This window comes from Triticum aestivum, chromosome 2A (assembly GCF_018294505.1).
Source record: "Triticum aestivum cultivar Chinese Spring chromosome 2A, IWGSC CS RefSeq v2.1, whole genome shotgun sequence".
NCBI lineage: Eukaryota > Viridiplantae > Streptophyta > Magnoliopsida > Poales > Poaceae > Triticum > Triticum aestivum.
In genome coordinates, this window is record NC_057797.1 from 119511500 (window position 1) to 119529589 (window position 18090).

Here is an 18090-nt window from a genome sequence, read left to right on the forward strand (position 1 = left end):
GCGCGGGTTTTTAACCCTCGCTACTACTATGGCATGACCCAGGGGCACGGTAGAGACCGCTTAGTAGTAGCGAGGGGTAAAAACCAGCGCTACTGCTATCAACTTAGTAGTAGTGAGGGTTAAAAACCCGCGCTACTACTATGGCATGTCCCGGGGGGCACGGTAGAGACCGCTTAGTAGTAGCGAGGGTAAAAAACCAGCGCTACTGCTATCAACTTAGTAGTAGCGAGGGTTAAAAACCCGCGCTACTGCTACTTAGCAGCAACGCCTGATTTTAAAGCGCGCTGCTGGTAAGATTCTGTGTATAGGCTTTTCCCTAGTAGTGACAGGACGAAGATCGGCGGAGAATAGGTGAAACGCTGCACACAATGCCGCCGCCAAACACCTCACACGCACCGCAAAGCGCCCACCATACTTCCGGGAACCCCAGGCGACGCCTTCAAGAAGGAGCGCGACGAGGGTACGACGCCGTCGCCCGCAAGGGGAACTAGAGCTTTCGCCCAAAGGAAGATCACGGTGAAAGACAGGAGAGGACCTCGACAAGGCCTCCAAGAAGGGGACCGACGCTTAGCAAAGACGCCGCCATTGTCGTGGCCTCCGCCGACGGCCAAGGGTTTCCTCCGGTCCCGCCCCCATCCCATCCACCCAGCCAAAGACCTGGCCAGGGGAGCGCACGCAGCCGGGGAAAGCGTTGGACTTCATCGAAGCAGGCACGCCGGGTGACGGGGCACCCCGACCCACTGTAGTAGACGTCCACCGAGACCTCGCCGCCCGCACGGCCGAAGTCGCGGACCACCAGCGCCCACGACCGTCGCCCGCCGAAGAGGCAACGCCGTCCACACCGCCCGAGGCCGCCGCCCCGGCATCCACCCACCGCACACATCCCGTTGAAACATGGGGAACGACCCACACCACCGCCACCAGGGAGCACCACACCACGAACATCCAAGCCGGGCAGGACGAGGCAAGGCCACGCCGGCCGGATCTGGGCGGATCCGGCGAACCCCGGCCCACCAGCCGCCAGATCGGGCAAGGCGGCCGGATTTGATGGGCAGAGCCGTCCCCGGCGACAGGCGCAGGGCGACAACGCCGGCGGCAGCCGCCGCAGAGGGCCGGCCTTGGCGGCCACCAGGGAAAAGCGGGCGGCGGCGCCCGATGCGGGGTGGGGGGCCGGCTCTCCAGAGGTCGAGGCGGGTGCGCGGGGAAGCCCCCCCCCCCCCTCCCCGCCGCCTACCGCCGTGCGGGCAAGCCCGACGACGGCTGCCGGCGGCGGCGGGGAAGGAGGAGAAGGGGAGGCGGGGGACGGGCGGCGCCTAGGGTTTCGCCCCCGGGTTGTAGTTCAAGTTGTGCTTGTAGGGTAGTTGATGTTACCATATCTTCACATAAACCATTCACCAAAGGTCACAAAGAAGCAAGAACACACCAGATGCATGACACGAGTCCTCTAGCCCTTGACACGCGCAATTTCGTCGACGAACCTTTCGAGGTCCCGTTGTGATGACCCCACCACTACGACCGCCTTCACGGCCTTCTCCTTCCACTCCGCTGCCTTCCTCCTCATTGCCACTGCCTTATCCCCGTCGCCCATCAGCTCCTTCACGGCAGCCTCAACCTCTCCCCGCCCGGCCTCGCGCGGCATCTGGACGCCCACACCCCACTCCTCGCACGCGTACCGGCAGTTGGTCACCTGCTCTGAGAAGAAGGGCCAGCACAACATCGGCACGCCAGCGCACAGGCTCTCCAACGTCGAGTTCCAACCACAGTGGCTCAGGAAACCCCCGGTCGCGCGGTGGCCCAGCACCGCCTCCTGGTCGCACCACCCCACCATCAGCCCTCGTCCCGCGACCTCCTCTGCGAACCCATCCGGCACCGGCATCTTGCCATCATCATTGCCGCCGTCGCGCACCATGTCAGGCCGGACAACCCACAGGAATGGGCTGCCAGCGTCGGCTAGCCCTCGAGCGAACTCCACCATCTGGTCCCTCGTCACCACGGTGATGCTCCCGAAGTTGACGTACATCACGGAACCGTCTGCCGCCTGCGCGTCTAGCCACTCGACGCACCGGTCGTCCTCCTTCCACAAGCTCGAGGTGAGTGAGGGGAGGTACGATGGTGGTGAGACCTCCGGGCCGAGGGGCCCGACGACGAAGGTGTTGGGCAGGCGCTCGCGGATTGCGTCCAGCGCGGCGCGCTCGAGGTCGTCGTAGGTGTTGAGGAGGATACCGTCAGCGGCGGGGGCGTCGAGCTCGCATTGCTTGATGTTGATGGTTAGCATCACATCGTCAGCGTTGGTAGTACGGATGAACGTCGGGAAGTCACGTAGGCGGAGGTTGCTGATCATGCCAGTGATCCAGTCCACCGGGGTGTCCAGGTACCCGTTGGTGAAGCAGCTCTCATCTATACGAACGTATGTTAATTAGAATAAAGTTCCAATGTATATCCCACAAAACCAATATTGCAATGTACATAATTATTTTTTAGTTTAAGATGGATGACACTATTGCCTTAACTTCCGCGACATTTTGAATGAAATTATGAATATAATTCCGTTTTTCTGTTACAAAATACCGCGTTGGGCATGGAAATATAATTTTGCAGTCCAAACTCACAATATTTCGCTCACTTAAGTAAGCTCATCCCTAGATTTTGTGTGTGTGGAATATCCCCTTTAGAAATGACATAACAAATTTATTTGCAAGTAAACTTCTAGAACAATATATGTGTAATTAGGTTCAAACTCTAAAGGATGGTACCCTAGAGCGGGTCACTCTGCAATTCATAAATCAACCCACCCATGGTTCAGTAAGCAATCGAAATGTCAACAAGAGTGAATTGCTCCTCACATGATCACACCTCTCCAGCGAGATATCCCCCAATATTGCACGTATGCACTATAGTCCATAAACTAGATTCACGGTTTGATGTCCCACATGAACCATTGTTGTCGCCAAAATTTTGCCATTTCTATTTGCACTGTCGGGCTCTTTGTGATGAGAACTTTGTATGTTTGAAGACATTTTAGTTTTCAGTTCTGGTAGTTACTAGATCTTACCATGTCGGTTCCAATATTGTAGATTTATAGTTGAAGTTCTATCTGATACAATAAAAGGACAAATACTAATCATCTTCCAGTTTTCTCTTGACGTTTCTAATGGCTGACCATCTACCACTTATTTGTTTAATTATCTAGTTGCCTAACTTTATTTTCATTACGTTCGTGTCTACTTGTCAATATCTTAGCTCAATGCAAGGATCAATAGATAGTTTGAATACCTTTACTAATAAAGGGGATGGTAATAATGGTGTTATGTTGAGCCACTCAACTACTCCCTTCGTTCGGAATTACTTGTCGCAGAAATGAATGTATCTAGACGTATTTTAGTTCTAGATACATCCATTTTCAAGACAAGTAATTCCGAACGGAGGGAGTACTATAGAATATCCCATCACGGTCGTAGCAACAAAGAGAGTAAAGGAAACCCGACTGTGTAAGCGCTAATAGTAGCCCGTTCTTTGTAAAAGCAAGTGGGTTCGAGGGAAGAGACAACGACAGAATTGTATGAAATTTTATTCTCTACCACTTGGCATTCAAGTATGAATATTGGCCATCTCTACCGCTAACTATTTTTTATATCAGTATTAAGATGTATCGTGTTATCAATTTGAAATATTGGAACTTTTGGCGGTGCAAGGTGAAAGTGCATGTACTACCACCGGTGCACACATGACAAATGATAAAGGGACTAATGGATCTCTAAGTGTACACATGTTCATACTACAAAAGTTTATTGATTTAACCAATGATTGTGGACCCTTAAAAATTTAAGGATCAAAAAAAGCTTAGAGCTAGAAGGCTAGTGGTATTTTCCTAGTAGTTATAGTGGCGATAATTCAACCTAGAGCCTGGGTTCAAATGAGCCCGGTGAATAGTATCTCAATTTGAAATAGAAAAAAAGTTCAAAAAATTCTAATTTTTTTTGTGGTGCAAGATGCTCCTATGCGTGAACTCCATGTAAATTTTGTGAAGTTTAGACATTCGAGGAGCTCGTGGGAAAAAAGACAAAATCAGGCATAAACAGTGCAATTTTCAAAAGTTTCCCAGACATCCGAAATTTTAGATATAAATAAAAAAAGCATATAACTTGATCAAAGTTTTGACTCATATGTGAACTGAATAGAAATGGAGGGATTGTTGGTCTGGTCGAGTAACCAATGAGCTACGTAGGACGTTCAAACGAGTTACCTTTCGGTCCACTTAAGGTTATTTTACACATGACTCGATTGCGTGTGAAATATAAAAAGCTATAGTCTTGTATTTATACATTATCTTTTTTGAGGTAGCTGACCAAGAAGTTCGATTCTCCTGTTGTTGTCACTATCGTAAAGGCGACTGAAACGTCGGAAGTCTATGATGAAATACATTAATTAGCTAGGTACCAATATATCCAATGAAAGCCGACTTAAATGGTTCATCTTTGAAGCATGACCTTTCCTTTGTCTTTTTGCTCGATGATCATCAGCGAGATTGAACTGGGCACGGATGAAAAACCATCTCTGATCTAGCCAGTAGGCTTTTCAATTTCTTATGTCATTTGTAATTAAGTACTGTACTCCAAATGTGATAGCTATGCTTAGAACAGGTGATATGCTATATGATGAACACAGTTTATTGGATTACCTTTGAATGGCACGTATCCTCGCTTGACAAGCTGATCGAAGTTGAGGTAGCACAGGAAGCCGCAGGCGCTGGGGGTGAAGAAGAGGTACGCCGGCAGCCCCATGTCCTTGGCCGCGTGCACCGCGAACCCCATGGCGCCGTCGGCGACGACGCAGGTGACCGGGGGGACCCCCTCCGTCCTCCCGAGCCTCTCGACGAGCGCCCTGAGGTGGCCAGGACACGCCCGGCGCGTGGCCTCGCACAGCGCCCAGATGTCCTGCGTGGCGTCGTGGTCGGAACGGGGGAGCCCGTCGGGGATCGTCTCGAACCGGAAGCCGTCGGCGGGGGCCGTGACAGCGCCGAGGCCGCGGGAGCGGAGGAGGCGGCCGTGGTTGTGCTCCGTGTGGACGAAGGTGACGTGGAGCCCCCGCGCGTGCAGGGCCTTGGCGAGACGAAGGAACGGGTTCACGTGGCCCTGCGCCGGGTAGGGGAGCAGCAGGATGTGCGGCGTCGTCGTCTTGGCCGGCTTCGAGGACGTCGCCATGGCCATGCTCTTAGTAGCTCTTGTATTTTTTAGCAGACAGTATGAGAAGGAGAATAGATCCGATTGCTTTTGGTTGGATTGGTGCATGTTGCTTCGGTCAGGTTTATTATAGGCTTTGTGTGTATGTGTGGGTCGATGGCGTTGCTGCCCTGCCGATAAGACTGGCTATGAGCCTCTGAACGGTGAGTTGCAACTTAGAAATACACTTTGGTTCCTGGTTGTATATACACCTTATATAAGGATTTTTTAATAATTAAACAGAAAGTCAAATAGTTTAGATTTTTTTTAGAAAAAAACTTGACTTACTTTTGCACTAGTATGTAAATTTCCATGAAATAAAAATCAACACTGACTTCACAGTGAAAAAGACAAAAATTATTTGCTATTATAGGTCACTATTCACACTACTTTGGTCAAAATTTTGTCTTTTTTGAAAAGAAGTCAAGGGGGATTTTCTTTTTGTGAAAATTTTCTCACAAGTACAATGTAAGGTCAAGTTTATTTCAAAAATATTTTCAGAATTTTTTGACTTTTTGTTGAATTAGTAAATTATTTTCCCACGTAGGGTGTATATGTCCCCATAGATCAGAAGTTCCCCTCCCTTATTTCCTTGGCTATGAGCTCTGAATGGTGAGTAGCCACTTATTTTCTTTTAGGGTGTGGAGATTTAACCAAGTCTTAGTCAAGTGATACAACATACAAAGGAAAAAAAATCTAATTATTTTTGCACGAATCTTCATGTAGTCACGATTAAGTCCCAGTCGACTAATAGCAATCCTATTTCTTTTAACGGGGTTGCTAAAACTCAGTCGACTGAGGCTTAATAAAGTCTTAGTTGATGCTATATTCGTAGGATTTCACATGGAAAACCGTGCAATTTCTTTTCTTTTTTTTCTTCCTTTTTATGTGTTGTGTCATTTGACTAAGACTTGATTAAGTCTCAACATAGTCACACCTTTCTTTTAATGCAAACTACCAAAGTGACCTTCACAAATGCGAGGCTTCATCTTGTTGCCTATAAAAATGTTAAGTTATTATTTTTATCTCATGCATGTCTATTTACCCCAACGCTAGGCGGTGCACTTACACTTTTCCTCGGCAGGCACACACACAAACATGCCATCTCTCTGCATGAAACAAGTAGTACTATCTAACACCGTATACAAACAAGAATATAGATGGCATCAGCAACATACAAATATATTATGAATTTTAAAAATTCATTACTTTGAGACCAAGTGTCCAAATCAAATTATGTTTGCACCATTGCATTCTTCCTGACGAGATTGAAATAATATCTCACATGAGCATATTTGATTAATATTTTTGAAAAGCAAATTTGTGCCGCCATCGTGCCTCTCATTAGAGTCGACTCCCTGGCCAAGGAGACGGAGCACCGCAAGGCCGAGTCACAGCTCAAGATCGAGCGCCCCAATGCCGCCTTCATCGCCGAGCTTTTCAAGGACCTGCAACTCATTGCAGAGAACTGCACGTCCTTCCAATCTGTGATGGACGCTTGCACGATCAAGCGCGAGCAAAGCAAGCTCGCCCTCGTCCAGGCCGAGCATAAGGAGATGTTCGATGAGCTCCCGATGGCGAGGAGGAGGAGAACGAGATGCCCTAGAGTTGGCCCACCGACAACGACCATGAGGTTGGCCCCGATGACGGGGGGGGGGGGGGGGGGGGGTTGATCCCCTGTCTATTCCAAATCAGACTTTTTCGAACATGACGACTAGTGTCGATGTACTATCAAGTAGTATGTAGCTCTATTTAGTTTTTCTCGATGTTTTAACTAATTTGATGTCCATGCAATGTCAATGTAGAAGGTAACAAACCATTTAAGTATGCTATGTATGATGTGGAACCATTGTTTAGTTACGAAATAAAGTAGGTTAAATTTGTGTGCTAAATTTTCTTTAGGGAGTTAAGTTTAAGTGTTCATTATGTCATAACTATTTAAATATGAGGAGTTTGGTTTTAAGTAGGTGTTTGGAGTTACAATTTAGGGGTTTGGTTAGAGATGCCCTTATTTATTTGGGTTAGGATGTCCTTATTTTGTACCTAGTTCGGATGCCCTTCAGCTCGCTTCGGTGTGTTTGTAGTCGTCACTGAGTGGTCTACGATCTAGATGTATTTTTTATGTTTGTTGTACTGTCATGATTGATGATGAATAGATCATAAGTTTTCCCGCAAAGAAAAATATAGGGGTCTTTGGTTGCCAAAACTAAGTCTTTTAACTATGAGATATAAAGAAGGACGTGCACGAGTAGTGTAAACCATGGTGAGCAAGTCGTTTCTAACTGTGAGGTTGAAAGTAGAAATGTTTCTTAGGGCATGTGCACTATACGAAAAAACCAGGTGACTGAGTGTTGTACTCAATACTTAGTCACACTGAAACGCTCCCTGAAGTCACAATCAGACATGCTCAATCAATGTACAACACTTCCCATGATATCACACGGTTTCAAATAGGAGGTTAACAAAAAACATCCTGTCACGAGTGCAGGCTATAGGAACAATAAATATGCAATGGACCAATGTTACCGTGATCAAGCAACATTCCAACATCATTTTCCCTTGGCGGTCTTTCTCTTCTTGGACGCCTCTTTCCTCTTCTTCTCCAACTCCTTCTCTTTGGCCTCTCTTTCTCGTTTCTTCTTGGCCTCCTCCTCGCGCTTCTTCCTCTCCTTCTCGACCTTCGCCTTGAGCCTCTCCTCCTCTTTCTTCTCCTTCCTCGTCTTCTCCTTCTCCATCCTCACCTCCTGTGGTGACACGTTCTTCCCCTTCCCTTGTACCTTGTCAGCCGCCCCGGTGTTCTCCATCGCCTTGGCCCTCTCGGCGGCCCTTCTTATCCTCCTTCCCTCCTCCATCTCGTAGGCGGCCAGGTTCCTTCTCAAGCGGAAGCAGGGCGTCTTCTCCGCCTCTTCTCTTCGCCTCTCCGCCTCTTCTCTTTGCCTCATCATCTGTCTCCGGCGCTCCTCCTCAGCCTGACGCCGCCGTCTAGCTGTGAGCCAGCACATGGTGATGCGATGAATTAGCTCTTTGAGGACTAATGCTCAATTGCACTACCAATCAATGGTGGCTTATCTAGCACCGATCTGCTGTACAAGCAAGTTTGTTGCTTATATATGGGACGTGCTGGTCTCTGTGATGATTCTCAAAGTCGTTGTCAGTGACGGGGATTACGAGGTTAATTGTCGTCCCATCGATATTAATGGTATATATCTAGCTAGACTGCCGGCCGTAGACTCGTTCAGGGTTGCATGCACGTACTCCTAGTGTTGCCAAACGGCGAGAATATGCAGTTTATGTTGTGTGATGATTCTTCCTTTTCTATTTTCTCACTGCAACGGCGTATGAGGTGTAACCGGTGATTTGGTCTAAAAAAACTGTGAATACAAACGTTGAGTTGGGCTAGGATGGGCCAGTCTGAGCCTTCGAGTAACTTTCTACCAGTGTTCTGCAAACATTATTACCGTTGTCTAACATTCTTGGTTGTCTAATGGAGAAAATATTGGCTCCATAAGTACAACAGACTTGGCAAATCCGGTCCCCTATATGCCTGCGGGCTCGTCTGCGGACAACGTCCGTCGACCCATCATATGTTGCCCGGCACATCTACATACCTCAAATGCCAATCCTCAAATCCATGCAATTCATGCACTTAGATCATACGATATAAATTGTCTGAATTCAACAGTTCGAAACAAAACAAAGCAAATCATATTTCAACAAACCGGACATGCGGGTTGGACGACATCTACGGCGGTGGATCGGGGCCGGTGGGCAGGATGGGAAACAAGGGTGGCGGACGGCTCGGGCTCGGGCGCGGGAAAGGTTGAAGGGCAGCGAGAGGAGGAAGGGTTTGGTGGATTTGGTGCAATTTGTAGTGGGATCGGGTTGTTGGGTCTGACATGGCGGGCGCGCCCCGGTGCCCCCATATCTGCTCCATATTTAGGCTGGCTATGAGGGATGCCGATCAGCCCGGGCATTTGCGGTCTGTTTAAGGAGCCCGTTTGGGTCGAAATTTCGTGACTGGTCAGTGACCGGGCGGCCCGTCCGGGCGTTTGAGGCAGCTTTGGGGCGCCCGACTGTAGATGCTCTAAGTTTTGCGACTCAGTTGGTGATTTTCTTTCCGTTCATCCGAATCCCCTCCTCATCGTCCATGCTATGTGAACAGCTTAGTGGTGGTGATGGAGGCCGGGTAGACCGGGTTGGGGTGACTGCAGACTGTCTTGCAGTGACCTCCTATGGCTCCATGACAGTGGTGGTTGTGCCTCTTGTGGAAACAAATTTGCGCCTGTATGAGAAGAAAATTTGTGCTTCTTGTAGAAGAAAAAGAAAGAACGTGTTTTTGTGCCTCTCACGTACACAAATCCGTGCCTTTCATGGAAGAAAAAAAATGTTTTTAAGAGGCACGCGTGTGCCTCCCGTGAAAACAAAAAAAGAACATATTGTTTTCCTCTTCATGCCTATCGCGGAAGCAAATATGCGCCTCCACCAGAAGTGAATTTGTGTCTCTCGTGGAAGCAAAAATACGCGTTTTTTTCAAGAGGCACAACTATGCCTCTCACGGAAGCAAACCTGCGCCTGCTGTGGTAGCAAAAAATGCGTTTTTTCTTTTCCGGGAGGCACAATTGTGCCTCTTGCGGAAGCAAATCTATGACTCCACGAGAAACAAATATGTGCCTCCCAAGGAAGCAAAAAAGAACACATTTTTTCCTTTTTCGAGAGGCACATTTGTGCCTCTTGCGGAAGCAAATCTATGACTCTACAAAATGTTGGGGAACTCAGTAATTTCAAAAAATTCCTACGATCACGCAAGATCTATCTAGGGGTTCATAGCAACGAGAGGGAAGAGTGTAGTCCACGTACCCTCGTAGACCGGAACACTTCCGATATCCAAATATAAGCTTCCAATATATCAGTCTTTATGTCTCGACCATTTCGAGACTCCTCGTCATGTCCGTGATCACATCCGGGACTCCGAACAAACTTCGGTACATCAAAATGCATAAACTCATAATATAACTGTCATCGAAACCTTAAGCGTGCGGACCCTACGGGTTCGAGAACAATGTAGACATGACCGAGACACGTCTCCGGTCAATAACCAATAGCAGAACCTGGATGCTCATATTAGCTCCTACATATTCTACGAAGATCTTTTATCGGTCAGACCGCATAACAACATACGTTGTTCCCTTTGTCATCGGTATGTTACTTGCCCGAGATTCGATCGTCGGTATCTCAATACCTAGTTTAATCTCGTTACCGGCAAGTCTCTTTACTCATTTCGTAATGCATCATCCCGCAACTAACTCATTAGTCACATTGCTTGCAAGGCTTATAGTGATGTGCATTCCCGAGAGGGCCCAGAGATACCTCTCTGATACTCGGAGTGACAAATCCTAATCTCGATCTATGCTAACCCAACAAACACCATCGGAGACACCTGTAGAGCACCTTTATAATCACCCATTTACATTGTGACATTTGGTAGCACACAAAGTGTTCCTCTGGTATTCGGGAGTTGCATAATATCATAGTCATAGGAACATGTATAAGTCGTGAAGAAAGCAATAGCAATATACTAAAGGATCAAGTGCTAAGCTAACGGAATGGGTCAAGTCAATCACATCATTCTCTAATGATGTGATCCCGTTAATCAAATGACAACTCATGTCTATGGCTAGGAAACTTAACCATCTTTGATTCAACGAGCTAGTCAAACAGCGGCATACTAGTGACACTCTGTTTGTCTATGTATTCACACATGTACTAAGTTTCCGGTTAATACAATTCGAGCATGAATGATAAACATTTATCGTGATATAAGGAAATATAAATAACAACTTTATTATTGCCTCTAGGGCATATTTCCTTCAGTCTCCCACTTGCACTAGAGTCAATAATGTAGTTCACATTGTCATGTGATTTTAACACCAATAGTTCACATCTTTATGTGATTAGTTCACATCTCCATGTGACTAACACCCAAAGGGTTTACTAGAGTCAATAATCTAGTTCACATCGCTATGTGATTAACACCCAAAGAGTGATCATGTTTTGCTTGTGAGAGAAATTTAGTCAACAGGCCTGCCACATTCAGAGCCGTATGTATTTTTCAAATTTTCTATGTCTACAATGATTTGCACGGAGCTACTCTAGCTAATTGCTCCCACTTTCAATATGTATCTAGATCGAGACTTAGAGTCATATAGATCAGTGTCAAAGCTTGCATCGACGTAACTCTTTACGACGAACTCTTTGTCACCTCCATAACCGAGAAACATTTCCTTATTCCACTAAGGATATTTTTGACCGATGTCCAGTGATCCACTCCTGGATCACTATTGTACCCTCTTGCCAAACTTATGGTGAGGCACACAATAGGTCTGGTACACAGCATAGCATACTTTATAGAATCTATGATTGAGGCATAGGGAATGCCTTTTCATTCTCTTTCTATTTTCTGCCGTGGTCGGGTTTTGAATCTTTACTCAACTTTACACCTTGCAACACAGGCAAGAACTCCTTCTTTGACTGTTCCATTTTGAACTACTTCAAAATCTTGTCAAGGTATGTACTCATGGAAAATTTATCAAGCGTCTTGATCTATCTCTATAGATCTTGATGCTCAATATGTATGTAGCTTCACCGAGGTCTTCCTTTGAAAAACTCCTTTCAAACACTCATTTATGCTTTCCAAAAAATTCTACATTATTTCCGACCAACAATATGTCATTCACATATACTTATCAGAAATGTTGTAGTGCTCCCACTCACTTTCTTGTAAATACATGCTTCACCGCAAGTCTGTATAAAACCATATGCTTTGATCACTTTATCAAAGCATATATTCCAACTCCGAGATGCTTGCACCAGTTCATAGATGGATCACTGGAGATTGCTCACTTTGTTAGCACCTTTAGGATCGACAAAACCTTCTGGTTGCATCATATACAACTCTTATTTAAGAAATCCATTAAGGAATGCAGTTTTGACATCCATTTGCCAGATTTGATAAAATGCAGCAACTACTAACATGATTCGGACAGACTTTTAAGCATCAATACGAGTGAGAAAATCTCATCGTAGTCAACACCTTGAACTTGTCGAAAACATTTTTCGACAATTTGAGCTTTGTAGATAGTAACACTAATAACAACGTCCGTCTTCCTCTTGAAAATCCATTTATTCTCAATGACTCAGCGATCATCGAACAAGTCAATCAAAGTCCATATTTTGTACTCATACATGGATCCCATCTCAGATTTCATGGCCTCAAGCCATTTTGCGGAATCTGGGCTCATCATCGCTTCCTCATAGTTCGTAGGTTCGTCATGGTCAACTAACATGACTTCCAGAATAGGATTACCATACCACTCTGGTGCGGATCTTACTCAGATTGACCTACGAGATTCGGTAGTAACTTGATCAGAAGTTTCATGATCATCATCATTAGCTTCCTCACTTACTAGTGTAGGAATCATTGGAACTAATTTCAGTGATGAACTACTTTCCAACAAGGGAGCAGGTACAGTTACCTCATCAAGTTCTACTTTCCTCCCACTCACTTTTTTTGAGAGAAACTCCTTCTCTAGAAAGGATCCATTCTTAGCACCGAATATCTTGCCTTCGGATCTATGATAGAAGGTGTACCCAACAGTTTCTTTTGGGTATCCTATGAACACACATTTATCCGATTTGGGTTTGAGCTTATCAGGTTGAAACTTTTTCACATAAGCATCACATCCCCAAACTTTAAGAAACGACAGCTTAGGTTTCTTGCTAAACCACAGTTCATATGGTGTCGTCTCAACGGATTTAGATGGTGCCCTATTTAACGTGAATGCAACTGTCTCTAATGCATAACCCCAAAACAATAGTGGTAAATCGGTAAGAGACATCATAGATCGCACCATATCTAATAAAGTACGGTTATGACGTTCGGACACACCATTATGCTGTGGTGTTCCAGATGCGTGAGTTGTGAAACTATTCCACATTGTTTTAAATGAAGGCCAAACTCGTAACTCAAATATTCGTCTCCGTGATCAAATTACAGAAACTTTATTTTCTTGTTACGATGATTTTTCACTTCACTATGAAATTGTTTGAACTTTTCAAATGTTTCAGACTTATGTTTCATCAAGTAGATAAATCATCTGTGAAGGTCAGAAAATAGCGATACCTGCCGCGAGCCTCAATACTCATCGGACCGCATACATCAGTATGTATTATTTCCAATAAGTTAGTTGCTTGCTCCATTGTTCCGGAGAACGGAGTCTTAGTCATCTTGCCCATGAGGCATGGTTCGCAAGCATCAAGTGATTCATAATCAAGTGATTCCAAAAGCCCATCAGCATGGAGTTTCTTCATGCGCTTTATACCAATATGACTAAACGACAGTGCCACAAATAAGTTGCACTATCATTATTAACTTTGAATCTTTTGGCTTCAATATTATGAATATATGTACCACTACGATCGAGATTCAATAAACCATTTATATTGAGTGTATGACCACAGAAGGTTTTATTCATTTAAATACAACAACAATTATTCTTTGACTTAAATGAATAAATGTATTGCAATAAACATGATCCAATCATATTCATGCTCAACGCTAACACCAAATAACATTTATTTTAGGTTCAACACTAATCCCAAAGGTAAAGGGAGTGTGTGATGGTGATCTTATCAACCTTGGAATCACTTCCAACACACATCATCACCTCGCCCTTAACTAGTCTCTGTTTATTTTGCAACTCCCGTTTCGAGTTACTACTCTTAGCAACTGAACTAGTATCAAATACCGAGGGGTTTTCTATAAACACTAGTAAATTACACATCAATAACATGTATATCAAATATACCTTTGTTCACTATGCCATCCTTCTTATCCGCCAAGTATCTAGGGCAGTTCCACTTCCAGTGACCATTTTCTTTGTAGTAGAAGCACTCAGTTTCAGGCTTGGGTCTAGCTTTGGGCTTCTTCATGGGAGTGGCAACTTGCTTGCCATTCTTCTTGAAGTTCCCTTTCTTTCCCATGCACTTATACATGAAACTAGTGGTTTTGTCAACCATCAACATTTGATGCTTTTCTTGATTTCTACCTTCATCGATTTCAGCATCACGAAGAGCGCGGGAATCGTTTTCGTCATCCCTTGCATATTACAGTTCATCACGAAGTTCCAGTAACTTGGTGATAGTGACTAGAGAACTCTGTCAATCATCTTTTTATCTAGAAGATTAACTCCCACTTGATTCAAGCAATTGTAGTACTTAGACAATCTGAGCACATGCTCACTGGTTGAGCTATTCTCCTCCATCTTGTAGGCAAAGTACTTGTTAGAGATCTCATACCTCTTGACACGGGCACGAGTATGAAATACCAATTTAAACTCTTAGAACATCTTATATGTTCTGTGGCATTCAAAACATTTTTTAAGTCCCGGTTCTAAGCCGTAAAGCATGGTGCACTAAACTATCAAGCAGTCATCATACCGAGCTTTACCAAATGTTCATAACGTCTGCATCTGCTCCTGCAAAAGGTCCGTCACCTAGCGGTGCATTAAGGGCATAATTCTTCTGTGTAGCAATGAGGATAATCCTTAGATCACGGAGGTAGTCCGCATCATTGCTACTAACATCTTTCAACATAGTTTTCTCTAGGAACATATCATAAATAAAACGGGAAAGCTATACGTGAGCAATTGATCTACAACATAGATATGCAAACACTATTAGGACTAAGTTCATGATAAATTAAAGTTCAATTAATCATATTACTTAAGAACTCCCACTTAGATAGACATCCCTCTAGTAATCTAAATGATCACGTGATCCAAATGAACTAAACCATGTCCGATCATCACATGAGATGGAGTAGTTTTCAATGGTGAACATCACTATGTTGATCATATCTAATATATGATTCACGCTCGACCTTTCGGTCTCCAGTGTTCCAAGGACATATCTGCATATGCTAGGCTCGTCAAGTTTAACCTGAGTATTCTGCATGTGCAAAACTAGCTTGCACCAGTTGTATGTGAACATAGAGCTTATCACACCCGATCATCACGTGGTGTCTCAGCACGAAGAACTGTCGCAATGGTGCATACTCAGGGAGAACACTTACACCTTGAAATTTTAGTAAGGGATCATCTCATAATGCTACCGTCGTAGCAAGCAAAATAAGATGCATAAAAGATAAACATCACATGCAATCAAAATATGTGACATGATATGGCCATCATCATCTTGTGCCTTTGATCTTCATCTCCAAAGTACTGTCATGATCTCTATCGTTACCGGCATGACACCATGATCTCCATCATCTTGATCTTTATCAACGTGTCGTCACATAGTCGTCTCGCCAACTATTGCTTTTGCAACTATTGCTATCGCATAGCGATGAAGTAAAGCAATTATATGGCACTTGCATCTTATGCAATAAAGAGACAACCATAAGGCTCCTGCCAGTTGCCGACAACTTTAACAAAACATGATCATCTCATACAACAATTTATATCTCGTCACGTCTTGACCATATCACATCACAACATGCACTGCAAAAACAAGTTGGATGTCCTCTACTTTGTTGTTGCAAGTTTTACGTGGCTGCTACGGGCTGAGCAAGAATCGTTCTTACCTACGCATCAAAAACCACAACACGGTATAGTGATTGCCTTTTGATCTTCTAAAAAGAACCATGTTCATTGAATCCGATTCAACTAAAGTTGGAGAAACTGACACCCACCAGCCACCTGTGTGCGAAGCACGTCGGTAGAACCAGTCTCGCGTAAGCGTACGCGTAATGTCGGTCTGGGTCGCTTCATCCAACAATACCGCCGAATCAAAAATCAACTAATGGCGGCAAGCAATATATATATACCCACGCCCACAACTCCTTTGTGTTCTACTCGTGCATATAACATCTACGCATAGACCTGGCTCGGATGCCACTGTTGGGGAACGCAGTAATTTCAAAAAAATTCCTACGATCACGCAAGATATATCTAGGGATGCATAGTGATACGTCTCCAACGTATCTATAATTTTTGATTGCTCCATGCTATATTATCTACTGTTTTGGACATTATTGGGATTTATTATCCATTTTTATTTTATTTTTGGGATTAACCTATTAACCGGAGGCAACCCAGAATTGTTGTTTTTGCCTATTTTAGGGTTTCGAAGAAAAAGAATATCAAACGGAGTCCAAAGGGAATGAAACCTTTGGGAACATGATTTTCTCAACGAACAAGATCCAGGAGACTTGGACCCTACGTCAAGCAACCAACAGGGAGGCCACGAGGTAGGGGCGCGCCCTCCACCCTCGTGGGCCCCCTGTTGCTCCATCGACGTACTTCTTCCTCCTATATATACCTACGTACCCCCAAACGATCAGATACGGAGCCAAAAACCTAATTCCACCACCGCAACTTTCTGTATCCACAAGATCCCATCTTGGAGCCTGTTTCGGAGCTCCGCCGAAGGGGGCATCCATCACGGAGGGCTTCTACATCAACACCATAGCCTCTCCAATGAAGTGTGAGTAGTTTACCTCAGACCTTCGGGTCCATAGTTATGTGACGCCCCCGATTTAATCGTACACTAATCATGCACGCAAACGTGTACGATCAAGATCAGGGACTCACGGGAAGATATCACAACACAACTCTAAAACATAAATAAGTCATACAAGCATCATAATACAAGCCAGGGGCCTCGAGGGCTCGAATACAAGTGCTCGATCATAGACGAGTCAGCGGAAGCAACAATATCTGAGTACAGACATAAGTTAAACAAGTTTGCCTTAAGAAGGCTAGCACAAACTGGGGTACAGATCGAAAGAGGCGCAGGCCTCCTGCCTGGGATCCTCCTAACTACTCCTGGTCGTCGTCAGCGGGCTGCACGTAGTAGTAGGCACCTCCGGGGTAGTAGTCGTCGTTCTGACGGTGGCGTCTGGCTCCAGGGCTCCAGCATCTGGTTGCGACAACCAGAAAGAAAGGAAAGGGGGAAAAGGGGGAATAAAGCAACCGTGAGTACTCATCCAAAGTACTCGCAAGCAAGGAACTACACTACATATGCATGGGTATATGTGTAAAGGGCCATATCAGTGGACTGAACTGCAGAATGCCAGAATAAAAGGGGGATAGCTAATCCTGTCAAAGACTACGCTTCTGGCAGCCTCCGTCCTGCAGCATGTAGAAGAGAGTAGATTGGAGTCCTCCAAATAGCATCTCCATGTAGCATCTCCAAGTAGCATCTCCAGTAGCATCGCATAGCATAATCCTACCCGGCGATCCTCTCCTCATATCCCTGAGGGAGAGCGACCACCGGTTGTATCTGGCACTTGGAAGGGTGTGTTTTATTAAGTATCCGGTTCTAGTTGTCATAAGGTCAAGGTACAACTCCAAGTCGTCCTGTTACCGAAGATCACGGCTATTCGAATAGATTAACTTCCCTGCAGGGGTGCACCACATTCCCCAACACGCTCGATCCCATTTGGCCGGACACACTTTCCTGGGTCATGCCCGGCCTCGGAAGATCAACACGTCGCAGCCCCACCTAGGCTCAACAGAGAGGCCAGCACGCCGGTCTAAACCTAAGCGCACAGGGGTCTGGGCCCATCGCCCATAGCACACCTGCACGTTGCGTACGCGGCCGAAAGCAGAACTAGCCCCCTTAATACAAGAGCAGGCTTACGTTCCAATCCGGCGCGCGCCGCTCCGTCGCTGACGTCTGAAGGGCTTCGGCTGATACCACGACGTCGGGATACCCATAACTACTCCCACGTAGATGGTTAGTGCGTATAGGCTCGTAGCCGACTCAGATCAAATACCAAGATCTCGTTAAGCGTGTTAAGTATCCGCGA

At 45.5% G+C, this 18090-nt stretch overlaps 1 protein-coding gene across 1 annotated transcript; it reads right to left on the reverse strand.

Annotated features, from left to right (window-relative positions):
- Positions 1–1367: 1367 nt before the first annotated feature.
- LOC123184979 (UDP-glycosyltransferase 85A2-like) lies at positions 1368–5259 on the reverse strand. Its single transcript, XM_044597004.1, has 2 exons — positions 4679–5259; positions 1368–2397 (listed from the first exon to the last, which is right to left on the reverse strand). The coding sequence occupies exons 1-2, from the start codon at positions 5205–5207 to the stop codon at positions 1445–1447; spliced, it is 1482 nt and encodes a 493-aa protein (XP_044452939.1). The 5' UTR covers positions 5208–5259; the 3' UTR covers positions 1368–1444.
- Between the last annotated feature and the right edge of the window lie 12831 nt (positions 5260–18090).

Bases quoted from the DNA above. Each gene is read 5' to 3' on its own strand.
- LOC123184979 (XM_044597004.1), bottom strand. From the start codon at position 5,207: ATGGCCATGGCGACGTCCTCGAAGCCGGCCAAGACGACGACGCCGCAC. The intron at 2,398-4,678 runs GTAATCCAATAA...ACGTTCGTATAG, and splicing joins AGGATACGTGCCATTCAAAG to ATGAGAGCTGCTTCACCAAC.